Source organism: Plectropomus leopardus, chromosome 10 (genome assembly GCF_026936395.1).
Source record: "Plectropomus leopardus strain MGB_pleo_1.0 chromosome 10, ASM2693639v1, whole genome shotgun sequence".
Lineage (NCBI taxonomy): Eukaryota > Metazoa > Chordata > Actinopteri > Perciformes > Serranidae > Plectropomus > Plectropomus leopardus.
Genome location: NC_142185.1, coordinates 18,044,972 through 18,071,587, shown reverse-complemented (window position 1 = coordinate 18,071,587; position 26,616 = coordinate 18,044,972). Strand labels below are relative to the sequence as shown.

General features: G+C 36.2%; 2 protein-coding genes across 2 annotated transcripts in view; both read left to right on the top strand.

Annotated features, from left to right (window-relative positions):
• The window catches only part of LOC121949010 (activin receptor type-1-like), a 32,543-nt gene extending 30,905 nt beyond the window's left edge, over positions 1–1,638 (top strand). The window contains exon 12 of the mRNA XM_042494594.2: positions 565–1,638. Coding sequence (XP_042350528.1) covers positions 565–699 — 135 coding nt within the window. The 3' untranslated portion in view covers positions 700–1,638. The remainder of the gene's footprint in view (positions 1–564) is intronic.
• Positions 1,639–6,074: 4,436 nt separating this feature from the next.
• The window catches only part of acvr1c (activin A receptor type 1C), a 58,714-nt gene continuing 38,172 nt past the window's right edge, over positions 6,075–26,616 (top strand). The window contains exons 1-5 of the mRNA XM_042494406.2: positions 6,075–6,364; positions 11,976–12,206; positions 17,038–17,280; positions 17,393–17,623; positions 17,705–17,872. Of these exons, the coding sequence (XP_042350340.1) occupies positions 6,295–6,364; positions 11,976–12,206; positions 17,038–17,280; positions 17,393–17,623; positions 17,705–17,872 (943 nt within the window). The 5' untranslated portion in view covers positions 6,075–6,294. The remainder of the gene's footprint in view (positions 6,365–11,975; positions 12,207–17,037; positions 17,281–17,392; positions 17,624–17,704; positions 17,873–26,616) is intronic.

Genomic DNA, 26,616 nt, shown 5'->3' with positions numbered 1-26,616 from the left:
TTATTTTAACCAACCAGAATTTGTGATTGTCGGAATAAAAGAAAGAGCAACCAAAATGGTTTTTGTGAGTATTATTTTGTTTCTGTCCACCTTAAATGAAGTGTGTTTTACAATGAAAAAATGTCTTTTTATTTAACTGGAGTCTGGTGGGTTTAGTGATAGCGATTTCGTGGCTGTTTATGTTTAAAATAAGGATGTTACTCTTTCACAAACAGGTCTATCTCTGTAGGAATCCACAATTCAATGTTGTCAGACGCTTTAAACAATAATCTGAGCCTGTCAGTGGCAAAAACAAGCACTTTAAGAGTACATAATTTGAGAGTGCACTCATGCTCCAAGAGTCAACATTGGAGCCTGCTTTGCTCTCACTCAATACTGAACCAATCTCAAGAATTCTTGTTCCAAAAACGTGGGAAAGTATGGTCCGAGAAAAATACGTAAATTAATCTCAAAGTAACAAAATTTAAACCTGCATGTTTTCAACACCCAGAAATTAAAGCATTTCAGTTATATTCTAATGTTGACAAGCAATATGCCAATTGGTTGATATGTTAATATTTTCAGACTTTAACCTCCATGGCTAAACTCATGAAGGAATGCTGGTACCAGAATCCATCAGCCAGATTAACAGCGTTGCGCATCAAAAAGACACTCACAAAGATCGACAACTCTCTGGACAAAATCAAAACAGACATTTGAGCCTGCCTCAAGAAGAAGAGGCAGACACACATAAAGGCCTTTGACGACATCCAGGGGGTGGACCATCCCAGAGAAAATCACAAGACAAGAGACTTGATGGGTTCAGTGCCCTTATAGTGGCACATACCTATATTTATTTTAAAAACACTTGGCGGGACACATTTTGGCATCCAAAGATGGCTTACCGGGCATTTCTGAGACTGCCAATGGTCTTGGAAATAAGAAAATATCTATTCAACTTATGACATAGGAACTGGACTGTTAGCAATGTTCTTCAAGGAAGAAACTGTTACCTGGGCATTTCAGTAGGCTCGCTTTTGTTAGAACCGCAGATTTTGTTTGACACATATTTTAGTTTGAAAAAACTGTCTGAACATATTAGCAATTTCACTTTATCTCTTTAATTGTACCGCATTTTTTATGTGCATTACGGTGGATTCATTTGGAAAAAACTTGCCAATTTAATATGCATACTCTGTTTAACAGTGATCATAGCAAACAGTGTTATGTTTTACTTTGCGTGTCATGCACCTCTGTTTACAATGCTGGCCGAACAAGTTTCTCGGGATTTCACCAACCTTGTAACGTTTTGTTGTACAGCTGCATCGATGGTACTGTTCTTTTCCTGAAATAATGTCCGACTGAAGGTACTCTGTCGCAAACCTTTTGTATATCACCATGAATTTTACATCAAATTATGTACTTGTTCTATGTTTTGTTTCTTCAGCTTTACAGAGACAAATGCTAAAAGAACAAATAAAATATCTGCTAGGTACTGAACTCTGTTCCTTCAGAGGCCTGTAAGTAAGCCTGTAAAGCCTGTATACTGTCTTAACGCGTGCATTGTCAAGTAAATGAAGTCAAACTTCAGCCTTTTTTTTATTTCTTTAACATTTTATATCAATTAGTGATTTATATGAATTAAATAGAAAAAATGTGTTTTATCTGTCTCATTTGTGCTGATGCTTTATCTCATAGATTTATTTAGCCGTGCTGTGGTCGAGTGGTGAAGTTGGTGAGTCGGCTGGTTCATCAAACTGAAATATCTCAACAACTGTTGAATGAATTAAGGTGAAATTTTGTGACGAAATTCGTGTTCCTCAGAGGATGAATCCTACCGACCCTGGTGTTTCCATGACTTTTCCTAAAGGGCTCCCATTAGGTTTAAATTTGTGGTTTTAAGTGGAATGCCTCACCAACTGTTGTCATAAAATGTGATGTGTTTATTCATGTCCCTCTAGGGGAATAGTTGTCATCACTTTGGTGATCCCCTGACTTTTCGTCTAGCGAAATTAAAAGTTTGACCAATACTTTGGTTTATAACCAAGTAGCAACCTTGGTGGCTGGAAAATAAAGCCAACGTTAAAGTGCTAAAAGCTGCTGTTTGTTGAATGACCACTTCTGGCTGGCTCCAGATGCAAGCCAATCCCTGTAGACCCCCATGTTAAAATGTCCAACTTTCCAGCAGAAATTAACATGTTTACAGCCTGGTACAAAAACAAATGTTTTGGTCTCTATAGCTAATTTCAACTGTATAGGAATTGAATTTTCATAAAACACATCTGTTTAAATTTGATTAAGGCATAAAGTTACAAATAATAAATGGCGGGGAAGCTTTGAGTGACAGGCTTTCTTCTGTATAGTGTCCTCTGGTTCTCAGTCAGATCCACAGTTCACCCACTGATCTAAATATGGTCACTTCTGACTCCAAAAGTCAAAGATGGCGGCAATGCTAAACTCAAGTCTTCAAAATCGGAGTCTAGAAACCAAATGTTGATGTCATGGTGGCTACTATTTTTATACAGTTTGTGAATGACCAAGTACCAGCAATGATAATTGCTCTCCCATCATTCTCAGCTGTACTTTGTTTTAGCGCTGTTTTGTCCGAAGAGGTACAACTGATAGTTTACCTTGAATACTTTTACTAATATACACTTTTAATGAACATATAATAATAATCTATTTCCGTACTGCAAAAACCTTGACATCTGCGCTAATAATACAACAAATTCATTCATATTCATTTCTAAAAGGTCGAACGCCCAGGCCTTTTCCTTGCCAGCTGTAAAGTGAACCTGCGTGCACAGCAGATATCTTGGCAGATGTCAAACAGAAACTGCACCCCTGATGGTTCTCAGAGTGATTAATATGCCACAAGAGTTATGGGCCAGATGATAGAAACACTAACAGTGGATGTCTGACAGTGCTGAGACGCCCTGCTTGCATGAATCAACAGCTGTCAGACCTTCAATGCAGACTGTCTTTATATTCAGTGTAATTTGATCCGCCCTGTACCCACAGAGCACCAAGGTTTGACTCTAACAGTTTCAAAATCCTACTGAGGTTCTTTACTGGGTTCATATACATGCTGTGTATTTCTGTAATCTGCTGATGATTGCCTGCCTAACCTTTTTTTTTTTTTTTTTTTACATTTCAACAGTTGCAATTGGTACAGTAAGCAGAGATTGCAGTATTAGTTGTGTTTGCAGAACCCACAATAGAGGCAGGGTTACTGGATTCAATGCAGTGCATAACTTTGCTTTGAAAACATGTAAAAAAAAAAAGAAAAAAAAAAAAAGTACATTTTGTGCTTGTTTTGTTCATGTAAACTCAGCTCACTCAATCACTCTCCTTGGTGACATTGGCACCTGCTGTTGCTATGGAGCCTCAAGCAGCAGGAACACAACGCAATCACATAAATAACTTCTTGTGCGCAGGAGCGTCGAGTTGTAACCTTTGCACTGTGTTTAATGTACAGTACTGACAGTGTTTGCTCTCTGCTCGTTGGGACGGGATGTTATAAGTAGTATCTGCCCAGGCTGGTTTCTTTAGTTCTGTTGACCTGAATTCTGCTCACATCCAGTGAGAGGAAATGTAATGGCCAGAGGGGTGCAAAATAGACTGGATTACCAGCCAGGCCAAGCAGACAACTGCCAGTCCCTCAGGGGCCACAAACTTGTGAATTGGTTTTGGTAGTTCAATTAAGTGCACATTTGCTAGGGAAGCTGCACCATTCAAGCACAGAATCAATACAGGTGGGTCCTGCATTATTACCTCATCTTTCGGCCCTGTTTTGCAGAGGAGACAGATTTAAGAGCTTCATTATTTTTAGTTTATATTGCGCTCACATGGCACTTATCCCTACATGAAGTTGTGTTAAGTCAAATTATGACAAACTAATTAACCCATAAAACTCAAGGCAGATATTACTCCACTATAGGAGTACTGGTTGGCGATTCTTTGAGACCTGTGGATTTTGAGGTGGGCAATTGGCATGTCCCACAATTACTCAATAAGATTGAGATCTCTGGACTTTGAAAGACAGGTCAATGTCTTGAGCTCTTTGTCATGTTCCACAGAGTGTTTGTTAACAGTTTTTCTGGCATTGTGTGGTGCATTGTCCTGCTGTATGGGAGTGCCATGGGGGTTCACTGAGGGGGGGTCAGGAGCCACATGAATGAACGAGGTAATAGTAGTTATTAGAGTTATTTCACTTTACCTGTCAGTGGTTGAAATGCTTTGGCTGATCCATTTATAATCCTATGTGTGCACTGATTGGCATTAAGAGGAGATAGGTTACACAATAGCGGCACAGCAGCAACTTTCTTGGCCTCGGGCCCACAAGCAGGTTAATAAACCTTCATGTCAATATGGACCATTTACAGGCACACTGGTATGTACACAAGAAGTTGGAGAAGAGTCAGTGCACTTCCTAAAACAATTTTAACCCTACTTTCTTGTTTGGTAGCGTTCTCCAGTCCTTTTGGCTCAAGTGGACTGCAATTTCTCTTGTTTTATCTTCCTTAATTCACACACAGCTTCACTCTTATCTCAAACTGCAGCACGTGTTAACCCGACTCTGTCATCCAATTTCTGTCCCTAGAAAACAACGCCAGGTAGGAACTATAGTTACTCTTACTTGAGGTAAAGGAGACATGAAATAGCAGCTTGAAGGCACACAGGAAAATATATAAACAAAATAACATTTCAAGTGCTATTAATGATAAAGGAATAATTACTGTATGTAATAATTCATTTTAACAGTGTGGAATTCATTCTGCTACAATAGGCAATTCATTTTTCCTCAGTAATACATAACATAACAAACATAATAAATCAGTATGATGACTTAAGTAATTAAAATAACATTATATTTTAAAGTGCCCAGAAGACAAACTGAGGTTACACAATCACTAATTTTCTTATTCCCCATGGGATTATCTCAATAAGCCTCACGCAAGAAACAATATACAAACAAATTTTCTCTTATTTTTGCTCATATTTGTTCTTATTTTGTTAGTATCTATTATCAATTCACCAATGTTTTCTCATTTTTTCTTGTCTTAGGTGAGACAACATTTCACAATTGGTGGAGAGCACTGTCACCAAGGTAAGAGAAAAACATCTCGTTTTCACAGACCACAAATTGTTGCCCATCTCAGGGAAGAATAAGTTTTACATTTAAGGGAAATTTAAATTATTATTTTTTAGGGCTAAAGGGCTCCAATATATGGTCCACTGATCCCAATTATTGTAAATTCAGTGACTGTATGTCCCTCTGCTGAACAGTGCAGGAATATAATATATAATTTGGGTAAATTTACTTCACAAATTATTTTTTGTGCTCACAAATCATATGTCAAGATATACCTGCAGCTAAAACAATTACTCCATTAATTAGACAGTTAAATTCCAACACTTAATAATCGTGTAAGCCATGTGCCATGCAGAAACATTTGTATGAAGACTTGCAGCTTTTCCTTCTATTTACCTTCTAATTTTAATTATTATAAATTCAATTTTTTAAACCCTTTTTGCATGCATACTTTTAAGTCAATACAGCTTATGTCAATACAGCTCCCTAAAATCACATTTACGTTTATTTTACAATAGGCTTACATCAATTTTACTTCTGCAGAAATTCTTCTTCCTACAACCTTTTTGGTGTCATGTCTCCAGTCTTGGGCATTTGTCATTTCACAACACCTGCCCTTGTATAGTGTTACCTTTGCCAATAGATAACTTAAGATCAAGTGGGGTGCGTCTGAATTTGACTTCTCTTTTTTTTTTTTCTCTTACCGGAAAATTAAGAGAAAATAAAAGATATTCAAAAGATTGTTGCTGCATGAGTCACTTTACCCACGTGATGTATACATTTAATTTGGGATTTTGTAGTTTTTAATTCTCTCCTTATAAAAATCAGCAATATGTTCAGTGGGTGTGTTTGACCTGGTTTCCTTCCTCAGTAAGCGTGCACACACCTCCGTGAATTGAGGAAATGCATGTAATCAGTATGCAGACAGGAGGTGGTGTTTCGCTGGACCTGCAGCAGTTAAATGGATGTGCAACACACTTTCTCATTCACATGTCTTTATCAGAGGTCTGCAGCGCTAATCCTCTTAAATTCCAGTCAACAGAGGCGGAGCAAACCGCTCATTGCGTTTTACAGTTTCCTCCCCGCGGTTACTGTGCGAGGCATTTGTACGGGGTGCACGGCCGACGGACTTTCCAGCAATGAACAATGTTGTGTTTTTCTGTAGCGTGGTAGCTGTGTGACCGGTGCGTTACGGAGACGGAGCAGATGCGGCTCTTGCCATGATTCGTCCCGGGAAGCAGAGCTTTCAAGCGGCGTGGATCTTCCTGTGTGTCGCCCAGCTGACTGCAGGTATAGTGGCTGACAGCTCCTCACTCACTCAGTTTGCATAATCAAATGCATTTGTTAAGTACACAGTTGTAAGGTTTTATATGAGTTATTAAAATTGATTCTAGATCTATTGTTTAATAAGGTGGGTAGTTAATTCAGTTGACTTTTAAAATCGCCCAGAAAGCTGTTATATCACCAAACACCATAAATGAAATTTAACTTTGAAGCAATCATTATTTCATACCAATAAATAGTGAAAAACAAACAAACAAACAAAAAAAAAAACCAACAAAACCCTGCACCTTTGTACATTTAAAGGTTACCAAAAGAATATAGCTATATATATATATATATATATATATATATATATATATATATAAAATAGATAGATAGTTGGGGTTTTTTTTAAAGATTTTAAATATGGCTTAATATCTGTTGACATTATAGCTCTGAATGCAGTTATTTAAAGAAAATCAAAGCTCCCATGAGCAACCTGTTTTTCCATGTTATGTCACATACTAACACCTAACCTAAAACAGACCATGTGTTTTTTTTATTTTCCAAAATAACTTTCTTCAGAAATTAAAACAGGGAGTTGCTTGGTTGAAAAATAGTTTTGCAGGCTAGATTTAAACCAAATGTTCAGAGAGCAGAGTGCTGTCAGCTTTAGACTTCATGTTTGGTAGATTCATACACCAGGATTGCTTTATTTACACTTCACTGAACTTTGAAAGGTCTTTCCTAGAGACTCTTACCTGTTATTGAAGATTTAAGTTGTTTTGTGGTAGAACGTTAATTAGTTTGACTTAATTCATACTTGAGTTGAAGTTGTTTAGTCAAGAAAAAGTCTTAATCTCTCTTGGTTTCCAGCTAAAGGTAGGATAAGAAAAAACTTAATTTATCCTGAGGGGAATTGCTGTGCAGCAGTTGCGATACAAAGTTAGAGGAATGCAGATGCAAAGCATGCAATAAGTAATGTACAGCAAATGTAAAACACAATAGGCCTATGTAGCAATTTAAAACTAAATATAAACTAGACAACAGGTTCAGAATATAAATTAGGAAATGTAAAAAAACAGTTAGAAAATATAAAACTAGCTGACAGTAAGCTGCAAAATATAACAAAAATAGGTTGGTATGGTTCAAACAGTAAGGTGCTAATAGATGCAAACAATATATGCATAAATGACACAAATGAGGATTTGCAGCTTTTTTTTTTTTTAAATTTATGTGATAGTAAACTGAATATTTAGAGTTTTGAAAGGCTGGTCGGACAAAAAAAAAGTGAGCTTTAGCAAAGTGTGATTTGCATGTTTCATCATTAACTTACAGTTAAAGAAACCTTTAATTGCTAATGAAAGTAATCATTAGGTGCAGTCCTTATTGATACTGCAAGTTGTGATCTGCAGGCTGTTATGCTACTGTAAAAATACCTTGTGTTGCCAGCACCCACAGGAAACTCATTTACAAATGCCACCACCCACTCACGTGCTATACCTGACTTTTACCTACTGTCTGTGTTTGTCCTGGTGTGTGTCCTGATAAATGGGTGTGTGACTGAACGCTTGTCTGTTTGATAAAGTTGAAGACTGCAGTGTTTGCTGTGTGCGGACCCTTTCCCTTCGTCTTTGGCTACCAATGGCTCAGTCTTAGAAAAGGACATTAACACTAACTTTAGAAAAAGTGGAACATGAATCTGTTTGACAGGAAGGTGTTTGGGAACTGTTAGTGGGTTAATTGTACAAGGGATAAAAGTTTTGAAGGCTGAGTCAGTCACCCGGCATTTCTTGTTTTCAGTACAGTAAATGATAGAAGCTCACTAGTACTTTTTTTCATTAAATATAATTGAACACACAAATTCAGCTAATAACTATTTTTTCCCTAACAAGGTAATAAGCTGAATAATGTAGGTAAAAGAAAAGTACAGAGTTTATTGGAGGGATCTTCTAAGTACTGCATTAGTACTGGTTTGCACTCAATGTCTCCATAAAAGAGCATCATCTGCAATATGAAGCATGAGAAGTGCTTTCCATCACAATTCTGAAGACCAATGTAGTAAAAAGGTTCTTCAAGTACAATCCTTTTAGCAATGTACTTTTATATTTTTGATCATATTGTATTTGAATGGAAGAGATGTAACATACTATCAGCAATAGAGCAGTGAATAAAAGCAGTAGACAAAAAACAATAAAGGTTTAAGGACTACCAATTAAAGTGTAAAAATAGAAGACTTCCAGACAGAACCATTAAAACCACACATATAATGTCACTCTGAGGTTTTTTTTGGATGCAAATGAGTATACATTAACAGACATACACACAGCGCACCCACAACCTATGCACTTAAAAAAAAGTTATACATACTTGCATATTACGCATGCACGCATGCACACATGCACACATACATACATACATGCATGCATACATACATACATCCCAGTGATGGCAGTGCTGTGTTGGCAGCAGGAAGCAGTACAGTTTATCTGGCCTGATTCTAGGACATCATTCAACCTGAGTCTCAGCCAAATCAGAAGTGCCCCAACTTATTTCTTTGGGTATGCTGAGTTTGGGGCGATGCTGGGGTGGGTTATTTTTGCTGTGTTGGACACATACATACAAACATAAATATCTGCAGTGCAGAACGTGAGGTGATAACCAATTATGTAAGTGGTACTAACATTAACATCATTGCTTTAACCCTTATAAATGGAGCAGTATAATAACACTGGAAGATGTCTGTGATAATTAGTAAAAGAAACTGATTTTAGCCTGAACGATCTGAATGATTACAAGGTTGTTAAAATTAGATTATCCCTACAACTCATCCCTATTCATGCTTATAATTTAGCACTTCAGGAAAGAAATTCAGGCATATATTTAGTTGTACTTTTAAGTTTATCCATCCATCCATCCATTTTTTACCGCTTATCCAGGGTCGGGTCGCGGGGGCAGCAGCATAAGCAGGGAAGCCCAGACTTCCAAGTTTATATTATATCATATTCTTTTTCCTGGATGATTCAGTCATTTGTGACCAAACCATCCCTGACATAACTGCTCCATCTACTAAACCATGTCTAAAAAAGAAAAAAAGATACAAAAGATAAGATTTCAAAAGAGATTGCATTAATCACTCATCAAGGCTTAAAGCTTTTCCATTACTATTTTTCTCCGTAGTTGAACTGTGTTTTTAGACATCCAATTCATTCTGTTTTATTGGTTTCTAGCTGTCTTTGTGCAGTTTGTTGTTTTTATTTTTGCTGTCCTTGATGTAGGGTTTTGTTCCATTTTTTTAAAAGACACCATTATGTGATTTTGCTGATTATGCTTTTAAAGCACAACACTGTTTTCAGAATGTATTTTACAAAATGAACACAGTTTGGGAATTAATGTCCCCTATTCCCAAAAAACAAGTCATTTTTTTCATAACAATAATAAACAATGGAGAAAAATGTAATCTATTACTTCCCTACTACCATACATAACTCAAGATGCCATTAAACACATTACACATGCCAGTGCTCAGTCATTCATCTGCTTTAAAAAGGTTTTAAACATACCAACCTTGTTATATTGTAGTTACAGAGATAACATTCAAACTTTAATAAAACACTGTCCTCGAGAAAGCTGTTGCCAAGCAACTCTCAGGTATTTCGTAAACCAACATTTTTTGTCATATTCCTGTCAGGCTTCCCCTTGAACTAAACTCCTGATCTTTGTTGCAGGATGATTTGTCAAGATGTCTGCTTTACGGCTGGTGGAGCCTTGAAAAGCCCTTTAAACTATTAGGTTATCTATCCTCTGTTTTTTAACTCTCAATACATTAGAAGACCAAAACTCATGATGAATTTATCCCGTTGAAATGTATGCCACACCACTGAGCCGGGTGACATGTTCCTTTATTAAAATAAGCACTACTGATTAAGTCAATACAACATCATCTTGGTGCTGGAAATAGTCAATGATATTAACCTGTGACTGATAATAGTCCCTTAGAATGCACTATTTATTCCTTCATGAGTGGCATTTGCTAAAAACTAGAGTTCCCAGCTGATTTCCCATTTAAATTAATCTAAATATGCTCACCTTGGGTCACTTCCGGCTCCCAAAATCCAAGATGGCGACGACCAAAATTCCTATCTCATGGCTTAAAAACAGAAATCTACAAACTAATGGGTGACTATGTCCATTATTTTACACAGTCTATGAGTACAACACACATTGAGGAAGCATGACTTTCTCTGCAGGACACCATTACTCCACCACATCTTTACACGGCAAATAGTCCTTTCAGCTATTTTAATGTTCTAAATGTTGTATACAGAATTTTGGGAGACACTACAGATAATCATCAGCTCAAGTGACAAGTTTTTCTATCATAAGCACTTTATTTTGGAATGCAGTGTCTGGCTTGTGTTTCCTTCATTTTTTATCCTTGTCATTCCTCTTCATTATATAATTCCATCTGTACGGACTCATAATATCTCCTTTGACATGTCCAATGTGAATAACAATTTTCCTTCCATAACTGTCACTACTAATGAGGACATATTAAAAAAATCGATGAAATGGGCTTCACACTCAATGCTTAAGAACATATAACTTTAAAAGTAGAGCAATTCATTGCAGGTTTACAATGGGCCAGAAAAACAAGTGTTCCTCTCAACAGTTGTCAGGGATTAACTATATCCAGATTTTCTAGTCTCATGTCAACCAAATGTTTATTTAAGACTTCCTTAGTATTAAGTTGCCTAAAGAAATGTTCATGTTTGTTCATACATGACAAATACAGGCACAGAAAGTGACAGGAATAAAGAGGTGACACACTGTCACAAGACGTTTTGCATTAGTTGTAGTAGTCCCCCTGAGAAAAATACCTTTGGGGATTCATTTTGTTGCAACCAGCTGTAACTCATTGGCATATAAACCACTATTTGCACACAGGGCATATATTTAAACATTCACCATTTTTATAAAAAAATACACTTGCTTGTCCCTTTATTACCTCTGTACAATATGATGCAATACAATATATCCGGGGGGCTCTTTCCTCGGGCCTACACACTTGGCATATGAAAGAGGTTTAATTTCTGCAACCTCATTGCTAGATGCCACCAAATCTTGAAAACTTTTCAAAATATTGAAAAAAATTGCTGTTACATTAGTGGAGTTCATGATAAATACATTTACAACTTTATAATCTTGTTAATATTTCAACACTGATCTATTTAATAACCTTATTATGGGTAATGTAATTATACATTTGAGCTCCTGAATACATTAATTGAATAAAATGTAACATACTTGCAGTTTTTTCCAGGGAAAGGCAGTGCAAGCTTGCTAATCAATCACTCACACTCTTATCAAACAAAGCATGACAGCTGCTCCAAGAGGAACACAAGATTATCTGGGTGTTATACTAAGAGGCATTACATTGGTACCTCCACCTCCAGACCGACTAAGAGCATGGACCTGCTTACATAACAGGAGGATCCTGCGTCTAAAGAGTTAAAGACCACTCACCATGGTAGTCTGTGAATGAAGCTGTTTGTCACGTGTTCTTTTCCCTCTCAGTGATTTCACAAATCAATGAATTAAGTGGTGTCTTGAAGTGTCTATATGTAATATGTTTCAGGTCTCAGGTGTGTGTGCCAGCTTTGCGCCAACCACACCTGTGAGACGACGGCAGACGGTGCCTGCTGGAACTCTGTGATGCTGATTGACGGGAAGGAGGAGACAGTCAAGTCCTGCCTGTCACCCTCTGAAATGAAGGGCCAGGTCTTCTGCTACAGCTCCCGAAATGTCTCCAAGAGGAACTGCTGCTTCACTGACTTCTGCAACAATGAGACTCTGCACCTGCACCCAGGTACAGCCGATATGATGCTGTCAAAATGATGCAAATTTGTCCCTATCTCCTGTAGTCTTTAATTAATTTCTTTTTTTTCAAATCGAAGATAAATATTTTAGGAAATAAATTAATAGAGGACAGATGGATTCATGCCCTCAGACAGTTGCTCAGACAATGTCACATTGCTCAGTATTTACAGTATTCACTCGACAGCAGCACCGCTCCAATCAGAGTGGGATTTCCCACTCATTCTGGCCCCGGCTAGACGAGGTGGATGCTGATCCTACTAGATCCTGTGACATAACAAATCTGGCAGAGGCAAAGGGACGGCAGTTACTGATCCTCCCCCTCCCTCCACTGATTTATAAATAAATACTCAGGCAAGCATGTTGTCCTACTGAAAGTTAAAAGCCTCTCGTGGGTGTGCTGGGTGGAACTTGGCTTTAAAGCAGAGGGGGATTACATACACCTGTGGATAGACTATTGGAAAACACCAGGAGATCAGAGTAACACTGAACATTGGTTGTGTTACACTGATGCAACACATAAATTCATTTTTTTCTTTTTGATTGTAATATTCACTTTAAGTTCATGGCAATTTGAATGCTGTATAGGGCTGTGTAAAATGGATCATTCATAAAGAATGTAAATCAGATTTATTAAAGCTGCATTAATCAGTTTTATTTGGCCAGTTTGGGACAGAACTTCATACTGTGCTGAAAAACAAACACATTTGACATATTATGTCAAAGTTTGCATGGTTAATCTGTAAATGCAATACTTACTCTTTTTGTAGCTACAGTATGTTTTTGGTCTCCACTAACTCCCGTGTAAATCTCTTTTAGCTGCTAAATGGTCCGAGACATTCGCCAGTTAGTCCTTAACTTTGTCCACCTGCCGTTAAACCAACTAAATCAGAAAAGTTAATGGCCATACAATCTAAACAACGAGCAAACATTTACTCAGTATACACAGTCGTTTGACTCATTGTTCGTATGAAAATATTGATTAGTGCAGGTTTAAGAATATAAAAAGGAAGCTTCATTTTAACCAAGTCATAGTTCCCAGTACTGAGTGGATTCTTACTGGCTCACTATGAACCTGAAAAACATTTCTTTAATTTATTTGTGGCTGCATTTATGTTCTCATGATAACTGGCTGACCACTTTCATTGTTGAATGACCCCATTATTTCCTGAATTATTGATTAAAATTTTAAAAGAAATATCAGAAAATGGTGAAAAATGTATACTATCCCACAGCCAAAGTTGAGGTCTTCAGATGTCACATTTTGTTCGACCAGAAGTCCAAAACCCAAAGATATTTAGTTTATCATCATACAGAATGACGAAAAATAGCTAATACGCATATTGTATTAAATGAATTACTTTAATGATTAATTGATTACGAAAGTTGTTGCAGATTTATTGTGTGATGATCAGCTAATTGATTGCCAGTTTCAGCTCTAGTTTGCAGACCAGCTTTTTTCAGAAAGGTCAAATACAAAATTCTAAAACAAACCCAAATTAATTGCACTAAAGGGAAACACTGCTGTTAATTCTGGTGGCCATATTCAAGACAACAACAGCTTCAATTTCCCCCTCATGAATATTTACGTTTTTGACTATTTTTACTCTTGGTGATTGTGTTAAACTTTAGTCTGTACTTTATTTTTTGACACAAATGTATAATAAAAAACTAAGAAAACATTAGAAGATATTGTCTATAAGCAGTCCAAATCAGATGTGGAGGTGATACAGAGGGTTTAAAATGTTAAATGATGCGGACTGTTGATGAGCTGGGTCAGGGCAGCACCCTGAGGCTGTTGATGGTGCCGACTCTTATTAGGACACCAGAATCAATCTGCTCCACTGCTCTGCTAGATATCATCATGTAAGCTCATCCAATGTGGTATTTATGTTCTGTACACAAAGACTTATCATTTGTTTTTGCACCTGCTGTCACTTCTATACATTACAAGTAGTGGAAGTGTAGAATGTATCTAAAGGTGTAAGGTAAAGTTAGAGGTAGTGGTTTGTGGTTATGTATAGCTGTATCTAAACTTGAGTATAATGTCCTTTGAAGGGTAACCAAGGTATTTTCTAACTATTTCCCATGTTTTTGTGTCTAAGTGACTAATAGGAACATTACGTTTTTTAAGTCGTCCAGTATTCAGCCAGACCACCACGGCCAGCAGCGGCAAAACCAGCTGCAGTGTAACCACTCAGGGCACATTCACACAAAGTATGCCCACTCAAAGTGCTTTGTTTGCCACTGACAGGCTAAAATTGTTATCATATATATATATATATATATGATGTCATTAAGGAAATGATCCAAACAGAGATAGACCTTTTTGTTAAAGAGGTTATATCATTTTTGTTTAACCAGAAACAGCTGATATTGCTATTGCTAAACCCATCAGACAGTAATTTAACCATGTATAGCATATTTTCCACATCTAACTAGGTTAGTTAAATGGTTTATTTCAACCAAACCAGATATGGCAATTATTGGAAAAGTGGAAAGATGAACCAAGACAGTTATTTTGGGTCTATTAATTTTGAATCAAGTCTGTTTTGATATAAGAAAGTGATTTAAAAAAAAAAAAATAGAGTCTGGCGGCTTTGGCGATCGCTGTTTGTGGCTAAAAAAAAAGAATCTTACTATTAACCCAAAAGATTTATCTCTGTAGCGACCCTTTCTATATATTGTCAAACACTGGTAATGATAATCTGAGCCCCTCAGTGGCAAAAACAAGCACTTTTAGTGGACACGTTAATGTTACATTGCAGCCAGTTCTGTTGCAGGCCGCTGCGCCCATCTCGCTCAATTCAAAAACTGTTGTTCACATTAGTCACTTAGACACAAAAACATGGAGAAATATGGTTCATGTTTAAAAATACCAAAGTTACCCTTTAACAGCTTTTCAAGCATTTGTTGTGTCAAAAAACAGTTTAAAAGTGGAAACAACTGCTGAGATTACTTCCTTGACCTATGTAGTCTCCTCAGAGTCAACAAACTGCAACAGTTGCAGTTTGTAGAAGGTCTTTTGCCACTGGGCCAGAGGAGAGAAAACTCTTGTTTTGCACCCTTCATTTGGACACATGGTTAGATATGTATTTAGGTAAAAGGCGAAGGATCTCTTAGGAAACTGTGTTTTAGTTCGCGACGTGTTGCTTCGCACATTGGGTCATTTGCAGATGTTGCATGTTTGAGGCACTCCTGGGGAGGACATTTCACGCTTTGGGGATTTGAGAGGATGGAAAGCCTGGAGGTTCAGAGCCTGATTAAATTTGGGTTTCTCAAGTTGGCTTTGTTTATGTAAACTTATTTATGAGGCTTCAGCTGTCATCCAAAGTTACTTTTAGGTCAAAACCCTTTGTATTTCTCCAGACCTACTGTATAATATGATTCTATATTCTGGGGAAATACAAATAATTTGTATGCTTCAATGCTATTCCAGTGTTCACTGTCAACGTGTCTTTAAATCTCTTATTATCACAGCGCCCACCATCTTTGCTATTTTTGTTTGTGTCCAGGTTTTCTCTGTCTATCCACAGACAGAAAGAAGGTCAGAGATAGAAAATCCAGGTTAGGTTGTTTCCCCAAACCCACAGTTTATTCCCAGAGTGCACCTGTTGTTGATCGGTTACTTTTTAAATTAAGAAACAAAACCATTTAGATTTTTACTTTTTCTTGGCACTAAAATTTTTTGTCTCTGTTTTTGTTACTTTTGATTGATAAGTACTTTTGATTGGTAGGTGCACTAATGAAATTTCTGGTGCTCTGGAAAAATGAATTTTTTGGCAGACAAAGCTTCACATCTGCCAAATGTAAAATTTCCATCTCTCTGAATTTTAAGACTGTCGACAGGGTGATGGTTTAATTTTGCTGAGCTTGTGTTAAGGTGAGGAAAATGTTTCGTTGGAATAAGGTACCTCAGCATCTTTCAGCAGTAGTTATGCATCACTGGCAGGCCCGCCCACAGAAATGGTTGCGGTGTATGGGTGCTCCCAAAAATCTGCTTTATGCTGCGTTTACATGGAAATCAGGCATTTTAGTGCACGAGAGCAGGATAGTAACATTATTTGAGGCTGGCAGAGTAACCAGCAAAGGTAATGGTAGATGGCATTGGCATTCAAAGTTAAAATATTTAAAATTTTTGCCATCACCCACATTATCATTTACAACCAAATGTTATGTAGCTCCTTCACAAAAGAGAAAACATGGGCAATTTGGAAAAGCAGTGGACATTACTAGAAAAATTACTTCAAATAATGAATACAAAATCATCCTTTTTTCTATATTTTATTTCATTTTTGGTAAACAATACATCATCAACATAGCATCATATCGTCGTGTGTTACGTTTTACCAGTCAACCTTTCCAACGGACAGTTTGTTTGTTTTCTTACCATGCCATCCGAACCTTGCTGTCTGTTTGTCTGCCCGATTCATGTAAACAAAGCATTACTCATTTTAACCCATGCTTTCCCTCTCTTTTTGCAGTGGTTGAATACTAAAAAGAAATTACTCACACCATTTTCAGGAGAGAAGTTTTTTTTGTAGAATGAAACAGTAGCCTCTGTGGGCCACCCTTAGCAGCTGGGTCACAGAAAGCTTTCCCTTTTTTCTCCCTGACTCTTATCCCGGATAAAATATTCTGTACTCCGTTGTACACAACTCAGAATAATCTATAATGACCACCAGAGGGTGCAACAATCATGGGAGGCTCCATGGCGTATATAATGGCAATTTTCCTCTCATTCTACTGATTCTTTGTCTTAAGAGTTCAGTTTCAGAAACAGTAATGGCCTAACATAATCGTGTGTGTGTTTGTGTTATCAGAGAGGCCTTTGGAGGAGCCCAGCTGGGGCAGGCTGCAGCTTGCTGTGGTGATCCTGGTGCCCTCCTGCCTGTTGTGTGTGGGGATCCTGCTGGGTGTGTTTGTTGTGCAGGGCCACCGCTGTACCTACAGCAGAGCACACAAGCAGGACCCAGAGGAGCCTCTGGATAACCAGATGTTAATGTCTCCCGACAAATGTCTCAAAGATCTCATCTATGACATGAGCACGTCGGGCTCTGGGTCAGGTAAGAGAGACGCCAGCAGCCGGCTTAACTGATGTAATGACTCACTAAACTTAACAAGGCGTAAAATGGAATAGTTTACATTTCGGCTGATGGTCTTGCTGGTATCTTGCAGGTCTGCCACTGCTGGTGCAGCGGACAATAGCTCGGACTATTGTCCTGCAGGAGACCATTGGGAAAGGTCGATTTGGGGAGGTGTGGCGGGGAAAGTGGCGAGGAGAGGATGTGGCGGTGAAGATCTTCTCCTCCAGGGATGAGAGGTCGTGGTTTCGTGAAGCAGAGATTTATCAGACAATTATGCTCAGACATGAGAACATCTTGGGCTTCATTGCTGCTGACAACAAAGGTATCAGATTCAGATACACAAACCAAAATTTAATGAAGTTCATCTCACACAATGTGGCTCTATATTCACCCTGCTCTGCAGATAATGGCTCGTGGACTCAGCTCTGGTTGGTGTCAGAGTACCATGAGCACGGCTCCTTGTATGACTACCTGAACAGGTACACAGTCTCCTTGGAAGGCATGATTGTCCTCGCTCTGTCCATCGCCAGTGGGCTGGCACATCTCCACATGGAAATCATTGGAACACAAGGTAAGGCTGAACTAAGTGAAAGAAGAGGCTGAATTTTTTTTCTCATGTTGGCGGATTTAAACTCTTCTGGCACTTGTGTGTGCAGTAAACCCACCATATACTGTCATAATCCAGATTTCATCAGTAACAATCAGCCTGCAATTTCCTCAAAAGTGTTTGACAATTGATATGTTAGACTGTAGGGTCTGCTCCTAAAGATGACCAGGGGTCCAAGCGATGACACTTGCTGCTGGAGCCCCATTGTTTAAGCTCAGATTACTCTCTCTGTCTGTTCTTCATCTTTGTCTTTGTCTTTGTCTCTATTTTTCTTCTTTTTTCTGCAAGACAAAAACTCAGCAAAATTGGCAGGCTGGTTGCAAATTCCACCAACTACTGAGAAAAAAAAAGACATTCAATAACCTCACGGTGATGATCAACTTTACATTTAAGCGATTATCTCAAAAATGGCTTGTCAAAATTCTTTCACCATTTTAATCTCTCAGTTCATCCGCACCTTTGCTTTAAGGGTCTCATGCTTGGAATATTAACATTTTACTACTTTTTCTCAGTTTTCTGTAAATCCTACCTTCCCAAACCAGTCTCAGATCATTGGGCCTATCATTCTAAAAATTTGGCAGTATCATCTATTTTCATCGCTGATATAAAGTTATCAAAGACATTTTAACATAGTAATGTGTTTTTAAGTCATGTATTTTAAAACACTTGTCTTGGGATATTCTGTCACTTGAGAGCCCCACAAGAACAAAAAAATGTATGTCTCATAATTGGCTACAGGGATTTGCTGGAAACTTGGTTTGCATTATCTAGAACCATGAATCAGTCAATGGACATAACTTTATAATGATTTTGCTATGATACTATGGCTCTTTAATGCTTTTATAGACGGTATAAATTCTATGGCTTTATTGCTATTTCGGATGCCATACTATACCACGACCCTTTTTTCCTCAATATTTTTGGATGACAAACTATATTATGACGTTTTAATGCTATTTTGGACAAAATTTTGTATTATCAATTTTTCATGCTGTTAGGGACAACGTACGATACTGAGACTTATACTGACACATACTATACATAGTACATACTATACTATGACTCTTATGCTATATCTAATAACATACTATGCAATGACTTTGTTTTTGCTATTTTCAAAAACATATACTGTGAGTTTTTTATGCTACTTTGGATGACATACTATACTTTGACTTTTTCATGCTATTTTTGAGGACATACTATACTATGGCTTTTTTATGCTATTTTGGAGGAAATAGTATTTTATGATTTTTTGTGCTCTTGAAAACAAGATACTAAACTGTGGCTTTTTTATGCTATTTTCGACAACATACTACACTATAATTTTTGTGGTGTTTTGGACAACATACTACTCTGATGTTTTTGTCAAATTTTGGACGAAATGCTATACTATGACTGTCTTGTAATATTTTGTACAACACTTTTTTGTCATATTTTGGACGGCGTGCTGTAGTATTTATTTTTTTGTCATATGTCAGATCACATTCTGTACTATGACTTTTTTTGTCATATTTTGGATGACATACTATACTATTACTTTTTTGTCATATTTCGGACGACATAATGTACTACAACTTTTTTGTCAATTTTGGATGACATACTATACTATTACTTTTTCTAAAATTTTCTTTTTATCAAATTTTCTATGACGTTACCATTACTGTTTTGTCATATTTTGGACGACACAGTACACTATAACTTTTTTGTCATATTTTGGACAACATGCTATACTAATCCTTTTTTCAATCATCTTCAATTTTGGAGGACAAACTATACTTTTAATTTATTTTATCATATTTTGGCTACATTCTGTACTAGGTCTTTTTTATATTTTGGATTACATACTATAGCAAGACTGTTTTGTCATTTTTGGATGACATACTATATTGTGACTTTTTTGTCATATTTTGGACTACATACTATATTGTGACTTTTTTGTCATATTTTGGACTACATACTATACAATCACTTTTTTTTGTCATATTTTGGCTGACAAACTATAGTGTGACTTTTTTGTCATATTTTGGACGACATACTATACCACTGTTTCTGAAAGTAGTACCTGTAGTGCCTGTATTACTACCCCTTGTAGTAGGTACGTAAGAGGGTAAGAGGGTAAGAGGTTTATAAAATTATTTTAAAAAATAGCAGAAAAAAAAATATTATGAAATTTTCAGTAAAAATATAGATCTAAGCTCATAAACGGAATTTAATACTCAATGTTCATTTTCAAAATCCTTAAAAAAATCCTGACTCTCCCCAAACCAGGATCGTTTGATGCAACCTGTCAAATGTCATCACTTGTCAATCAGTCGCTTGCTGCCTGCATGTTATAGCTTGTAGAGACACCTCATAATGTAGCATATCAGAAAAAAAGGCCAAAAACATCATAAAATAGCGATTCGAAAAAATGTCTGAAAACAACATAGTGTAGTTTAGCGAAAAATCTAAAAATTGACATGTCCAAAACGTGGCTGAAAACCGCATATTATAGCTTGTGGAGACACCTCATAATATAGCATGTCAAAACATGGCCCAACATCACAATATAGCATGACGAAAACGATGTACAGCAGGCTGAAAATGACATAGTATAGTCTGTGGAGAAACTGCAGATTTTGACATGTTGAAAAAATGTCTGAAAACGAACTATTATGGCTTGCAGAAACACTTCACAGTATGCCTTGTTGAAAAAAAGGCCAAAAACTTCATAATATAGCATGTTGAAAAATATTCTTAAAATGACATAGTGTAGTATGGTGAAAAATCTGAAACTTTGATGTTTAAAAAATGGCTAAAAAACCGCATATCAAAGCTTGTAGAGACATTTCAAAGTGTAAAATGTCAAACAAAAGGCCAAAAACGTCAGACTATAGCATGTAAAGAAAAACGACATAGTATGGTATGGCGAAAAATGTCAAATTTTGACATGTTTTAAAAAATGGCTGAAAACCACATATTATAGCTTGCTGAGACATGTCATACTATAGCATGTCGATAAAAGGACCAATAAAGGCAAAAACCTTCATAAAATGGCATTTTGAGAAAATGGCATGTTGAGATTATGGCCCAAACCACATAGTATAGTATTGCAAAAAATCTCAAATTTTGACATGTCCAAAACATGGCTGAAAAAAGCGTATAATAGGTTATAGAGCCATGGTATAATAAAAGGGCCAAAAACATCTGAATAAAGCATGTTGAAAAAACGGCGGAAAACTGCTTATTATAGCTTCAAGAGACGTGCTTTAGCATAGCATGTTGAAAAAAAGGCAAAAAAAGGTCAAAAAGTCAAAATATAGCATGTGGTAAAAATGGCCAAAAACCGCATAGTAAAAATTTCAAATTTTGACATGTCTAAAAAATGGCTAAAAACCACTTATCATAGCTTGTTGAGAAACACCATATCATAGCATGTTGAAGAAAGGGCCAAACAAGTCCCAAAAAAACAAAAAAATGGCGAAAAAATGCATAGTATAGTATTGTGAAAAATCTCAGATTTTGACATGTCCACTAAATGGCTGAAAACCACATATTATAGATTGTTGAGATGCAACATAGCATGGCATATTGAAAAAAGGGCAAAAAAAGCCCCAAAAGTCATAATATAGCATGTTTAAAAAAATGGCCAACAACCACATGCTATAGTATGGTTAAAAATCTCAAATTTTGACATGTAAAAATGGCTGAAAACCACTTATTAAACGTTATAGGGATGCGCCATAGTGTTGCATGTTGACAAAAGAGCCCAAAAACGGCCAAGAAAGTCAAATTATAGCACATTGAAAAATTGGCCAAAAAACACATGGTATAGTATGGTGAAAAATCTCAAATTTTGACATGTTGTTAAAATAGCAGAAAATCACTTGTTACAGCTCATAAAGATGCACCATAGCATAACAAAAAAGCAAGGCTATAGTATGGCAAAAATGTCAAAATTTGACACGTCTCAAAATTAGCTAAAAACACCTCAAAACAGCAATAAATAGCATGCTGAGACACGCCATAGCATTAAAACGTGCAAAAAATATCCAAAAACCATATTTTGGCATGTCGAAAAACGACCAAAAAAGCAAGGCTATAGTATGGCAAAATGTCAAATTTTGACATGTCATAAAAATAGCAGAAAACACCTCAAAACAGTTCATAAAGATGAGACACGCCATAGCATGTTAAAAGGGCCTAAAAATATCCAAAAACCATATTTTGGCATGTCGAAAAACGACCAAAAAGCATAGGCTATAGTATGGCAAAATGTCAAAATTTGACATGTCTCAAAATTAGCTAAAACACCTCAAAACACCATAAATAGCGTGCTGAGACACGCCATAGCATTAAAAGTGCAAATACATATCAAAAACCATATTTTGGCACATCAAAAAAACGACCAAAAAAGCAAGGCTATAGTATGGCAAAATGTCAAAATTTGACACGTCTCAAAATAAGCTAAAAACACCTCAAAACAACAATAAATAGCATGCTGAGACACGCCATAGCATTAAAACGTGCAAAAAATATCTAAAAAACATATTTTGGCATGTCGAAAAAATGACCAAAAAAGCAAGGCTATAGTATGGCAAAATGTCAAAATTTGACGTCTCAAAATTAGCTAAAACACCTCAAAACAGCAATAAATAGCATGCTGAGACACGCCATAGCATTAAAATGTGCAATACATATCCAAAAACCATATTTTGGCATGTCGAAAAACGACCAAAAAAGCAAGGCTATACTATGGCAAAAATGTCAAAATCTGACACGTCTCAAAATTAGTTAGAAACACCTCAAAACAGCAATAAATAGCATGCTGAGACACGCCATAGCATTAAAACATGCAAAAAATTTCCAAAAACCATATTTTGGCATGTCGAAAAAGCGACCAAAAAGCAAGGCTATAGTATGGCAAAAATGTCAAAATTTGACACGTCTCAAAATTAGCTAAAAACACCTCAAAACAGCAATAAATAGCATGCTGAGACACGCCATAGCATTAAAACGTGCAAAAAATATCCAAAAAACCATATTTTGGCATGTCGAAAAAACGACCAAAAAAGCAAGGCTATAGTATGGCAAAACTGGCAAAATTTGACATGTCTCAAAATTAGCTAAAAACACCTCAAAACAGCAATAAATAGCATGCTGAGACACGCCATAGCATTAAAACATGCAATACATATCCAAAAAAACATATTTTGGCATGTCAAAAACGACCAAAAAAGCAAGGCTATAGTATGGCAAAAATGTCAAAATTTGACATGTCTCAAAATTATCTTAAAACACCTCAAAACAGCAATAAATAGCATGCTGAGACAGGCCATAACATTAAAACGTGCAAAAATATCCAAAAACCATATTTTGGCATGTCAAAAATGACCAAAAAAGCAAGGCTATAGTATGGCAAAAATGTCAAAATTTGACATGTCTCAAAATTAGCTAAACACACCTCAAAACAGCAATAAATAGCATGCTGAGACAGGCTATAGCATTAAAACATGCAAAAATATCCAAAAAACCATATTTTGGCACATCAAAAAATGACCAAAAAAGCAAGGCTATAGTATGGCAAAATGTCAAAATTTGACACGTCTCAAAATTAGCTAAAAACAACTCAAAACAGCAATAAATAGCATGCTGAGACACGCCATAGCATTAAAACGTGCAATACATATCCAAAAAACCATATTTTGGCACATCAAAAAAAAAACGACCAAAAAAGCAAGGCTATAGTATGGCAAAAATGTCAAAATTTGACACGTCTCAAAATTAGCTAAAAACACCTCAAAACAGCAATAAATAGCATGCTGAGACACACCATAGCATTAAAACGTGCAAAAAATATCCAAAAAACCATATTTTGGCATGTCGGAAAAACGACCAAAAAAGCAAGGCTATACTATGGCAAAAATGTCAAAATCTGACACGTCTCAAAATTAGTTAGAAACACCTCAAAACAGCAATAAATAGCATGCTGAGACACGCCATAGCATTAAAACATGCAAAAAATTTCTAAAAAAACATATTTTGGCATGTCGAAAAAACGACCAAAAAAGCAAGGCTATAGTATGGCAAAAATGTCAAAATTTGACACGTCTCAAAATTAGCTAAAAACACCTCAAAACAGCAATAAATAGCATGCTGAGACACGCCATAGCATTAAAACGTGCAAAAAATATCCAAAAAAACATATTTTGGCATGTCGAAAAAACGACCAAAAAAGCAAGGCTATAGTATGGCAAAAATGTCAAAATTTGACATGTCTCAAAATTAGCTAAAAACACCTCAAAACAGCAATAAATAGCATGCTGAGACACGCCATAGCATTAAAACATGCAATACATATCCAAAAAAACATATTTTGGCATGTTGAAAAAACGACCAAAAGAGCAAGGCTATAGTATGGCAAAAATGTCAAAATTTGACATGTCTCAAAATTATCTTAAAATACCTCAAAACACCATAAAAGAGCGTGCTGAGACACGCCATAGCATTAAAACGTGCAAAAAATATCCAAAAAACCATATTTTGGCATTCCGAAAAAATGACCAAAAAAGCAAGGCTATAATATGGCAAAAATGTCAAAGTTTCACGTCTTAAAATTAGCTAAACACACCTCAAAACAGCAATAAATAGCATGCTGAGACACGCCATAGCATTAAAACATGCAACGAATATCCAAAAAACCATATTTTGGCACATCAAAAAAATGACCAAAAAAGCAAGGCTATAGTATGGCAAAAATGTCAAAATTTGACACGTCTCAAAATTAGCTAAAAACACCTCAAAACACCATAAAAGAGCGTGCTGAGACACGCCATAGCATTAAAATGTGCAATACATATCCAAAAAACCATATTTTGGCACATAAAAAAAAAACGACCAAAAAAGCAAGGCTATACTATGGCAAAATGTCAAAATTTGACATGTCTCAAAATTAGCTTAAAACACGTCAAAACACCATAAAAGAGCGTGCTGAGACACACCATAGCATTAAAACGTGCAAAAAATATCCAAAAAACCATATTTTGGCATGTCGGAAAAACGACCAAAAAAGCAAGGCTATAGTATGGCAAAAATGTCAAAATTTGACACGTCCCAAAATTATCTTAAAACACCTCAAAACACCATAAAAGAGCGTGCTGAGACACGCCATAGCATTAAAACGTGCAAAAAATATCCAAAAAGCCATATTTTGGCACATCAAAAAAACAACCAAAAAAGCAAGGCTATAGTATGGCAAAAATGTCAAAATTTGACATGTCTCAAAATTAGCTAAAAACACTTCAAAACAGCAATAAATAGCATGCTGAGACACACCATAGCATTAAAACGTGCAAAAAATATCCAAAAAAACATATTTTGGCATGTCGAAAAAACGACCAAAAAAGCAAGGCTATAGTATGGCAAAAATGTCAAAATTTGACATGTCTCAAAATTAGCTAAAAACACCTCAAAACAGAAATAAATAGCATGCTGAGACAAGCCATAGCATTAAAACATGCAAAAAATATAAAAAAAAACATATTTTGGCACATCAAAAAAACGACTAAAAAAGCAAAAATGTCAAAATTTGACACGTCTCAAAATTAGCTAAAAACACCTCAAAACAGCAATAAATAGCATGCTGAGACACACCATAGCATTAAAACATGCAAAAAATATCCAAAAAAACATATTTTGGCATGTTGAAAAAACGACCAAAAAAGCAAGGCTATAGTATGGCAAAAATGTCAAAATTTGACATGTCTCAAAATTAGCTAAAAACACCTCAAAACAGAAATAAATAGCATGCTGAGACACACCATAGCATTAAAACGTGCAAAAAATATCCAAAAAACCATATTTTGGCATGTCGAAAAAACGACCAAAAAAGCAAGGCTATAGTATGGCAAAAATGTCAAAATTTGACACGTCTCAAAATTAGCTAAAAACACCTCAAAACAGCAATAAATAGCATGCTGAGACACGCCATAGCATTAAAACGTGCAAAAAATATCCAAAAAACCATATTTTGGCATTCCGAAAAAACGACCAAAAAAGCAAGGCTATAATATGGCAAAAATGTCAAAGTTTCACGTCTTAAAATTAGCTAAACACACCTCAAAACAGCAATAAATAGCATGCTGAGACACGCCATAGCATTAAAACGTGCAATACATATCCAAAAAACCATATTTTGGCACATAAAAAAAAAAACGACCAAAAAAGCAAGGCTATAGTATGGCAAAAATGTAAAAATCTGACACGTTTCAAAATTAGTTAGAAACACCTCAAAACAGCAATAAATAGCATGCTGAGACACACCATAGCATTAAAACGTGCAAAAAATATCCAAAAAAACATATTTTGGCATGTCGAAAAAACGACCAAAAAAGCAAGGCTATAGTATGGCAAAAATGTCAAAATTTGACACGTCTCAAAATTAGCTAAAAACACCTCAAAACAGAAATAAATAGCATGCTGAGACACACCATAGCATTAAAACGTGCAATACATATCCAAAAAACCATATTTTGGCACATAAAAAAAAAACGACCAAAAAAGCAAGGCTATACTATGGCAAAAATGTCAAAATCTGACACGTCTCAAAATTAGTTAGAAACACCTCAAAACAGCAATAAATAGCATGCTGAGACACACCATAGCATTAAAACGAAAATATCCAAAAACATATTTTGGCATGTCGAAAAAACGACCAAAAAAGCAAGGCT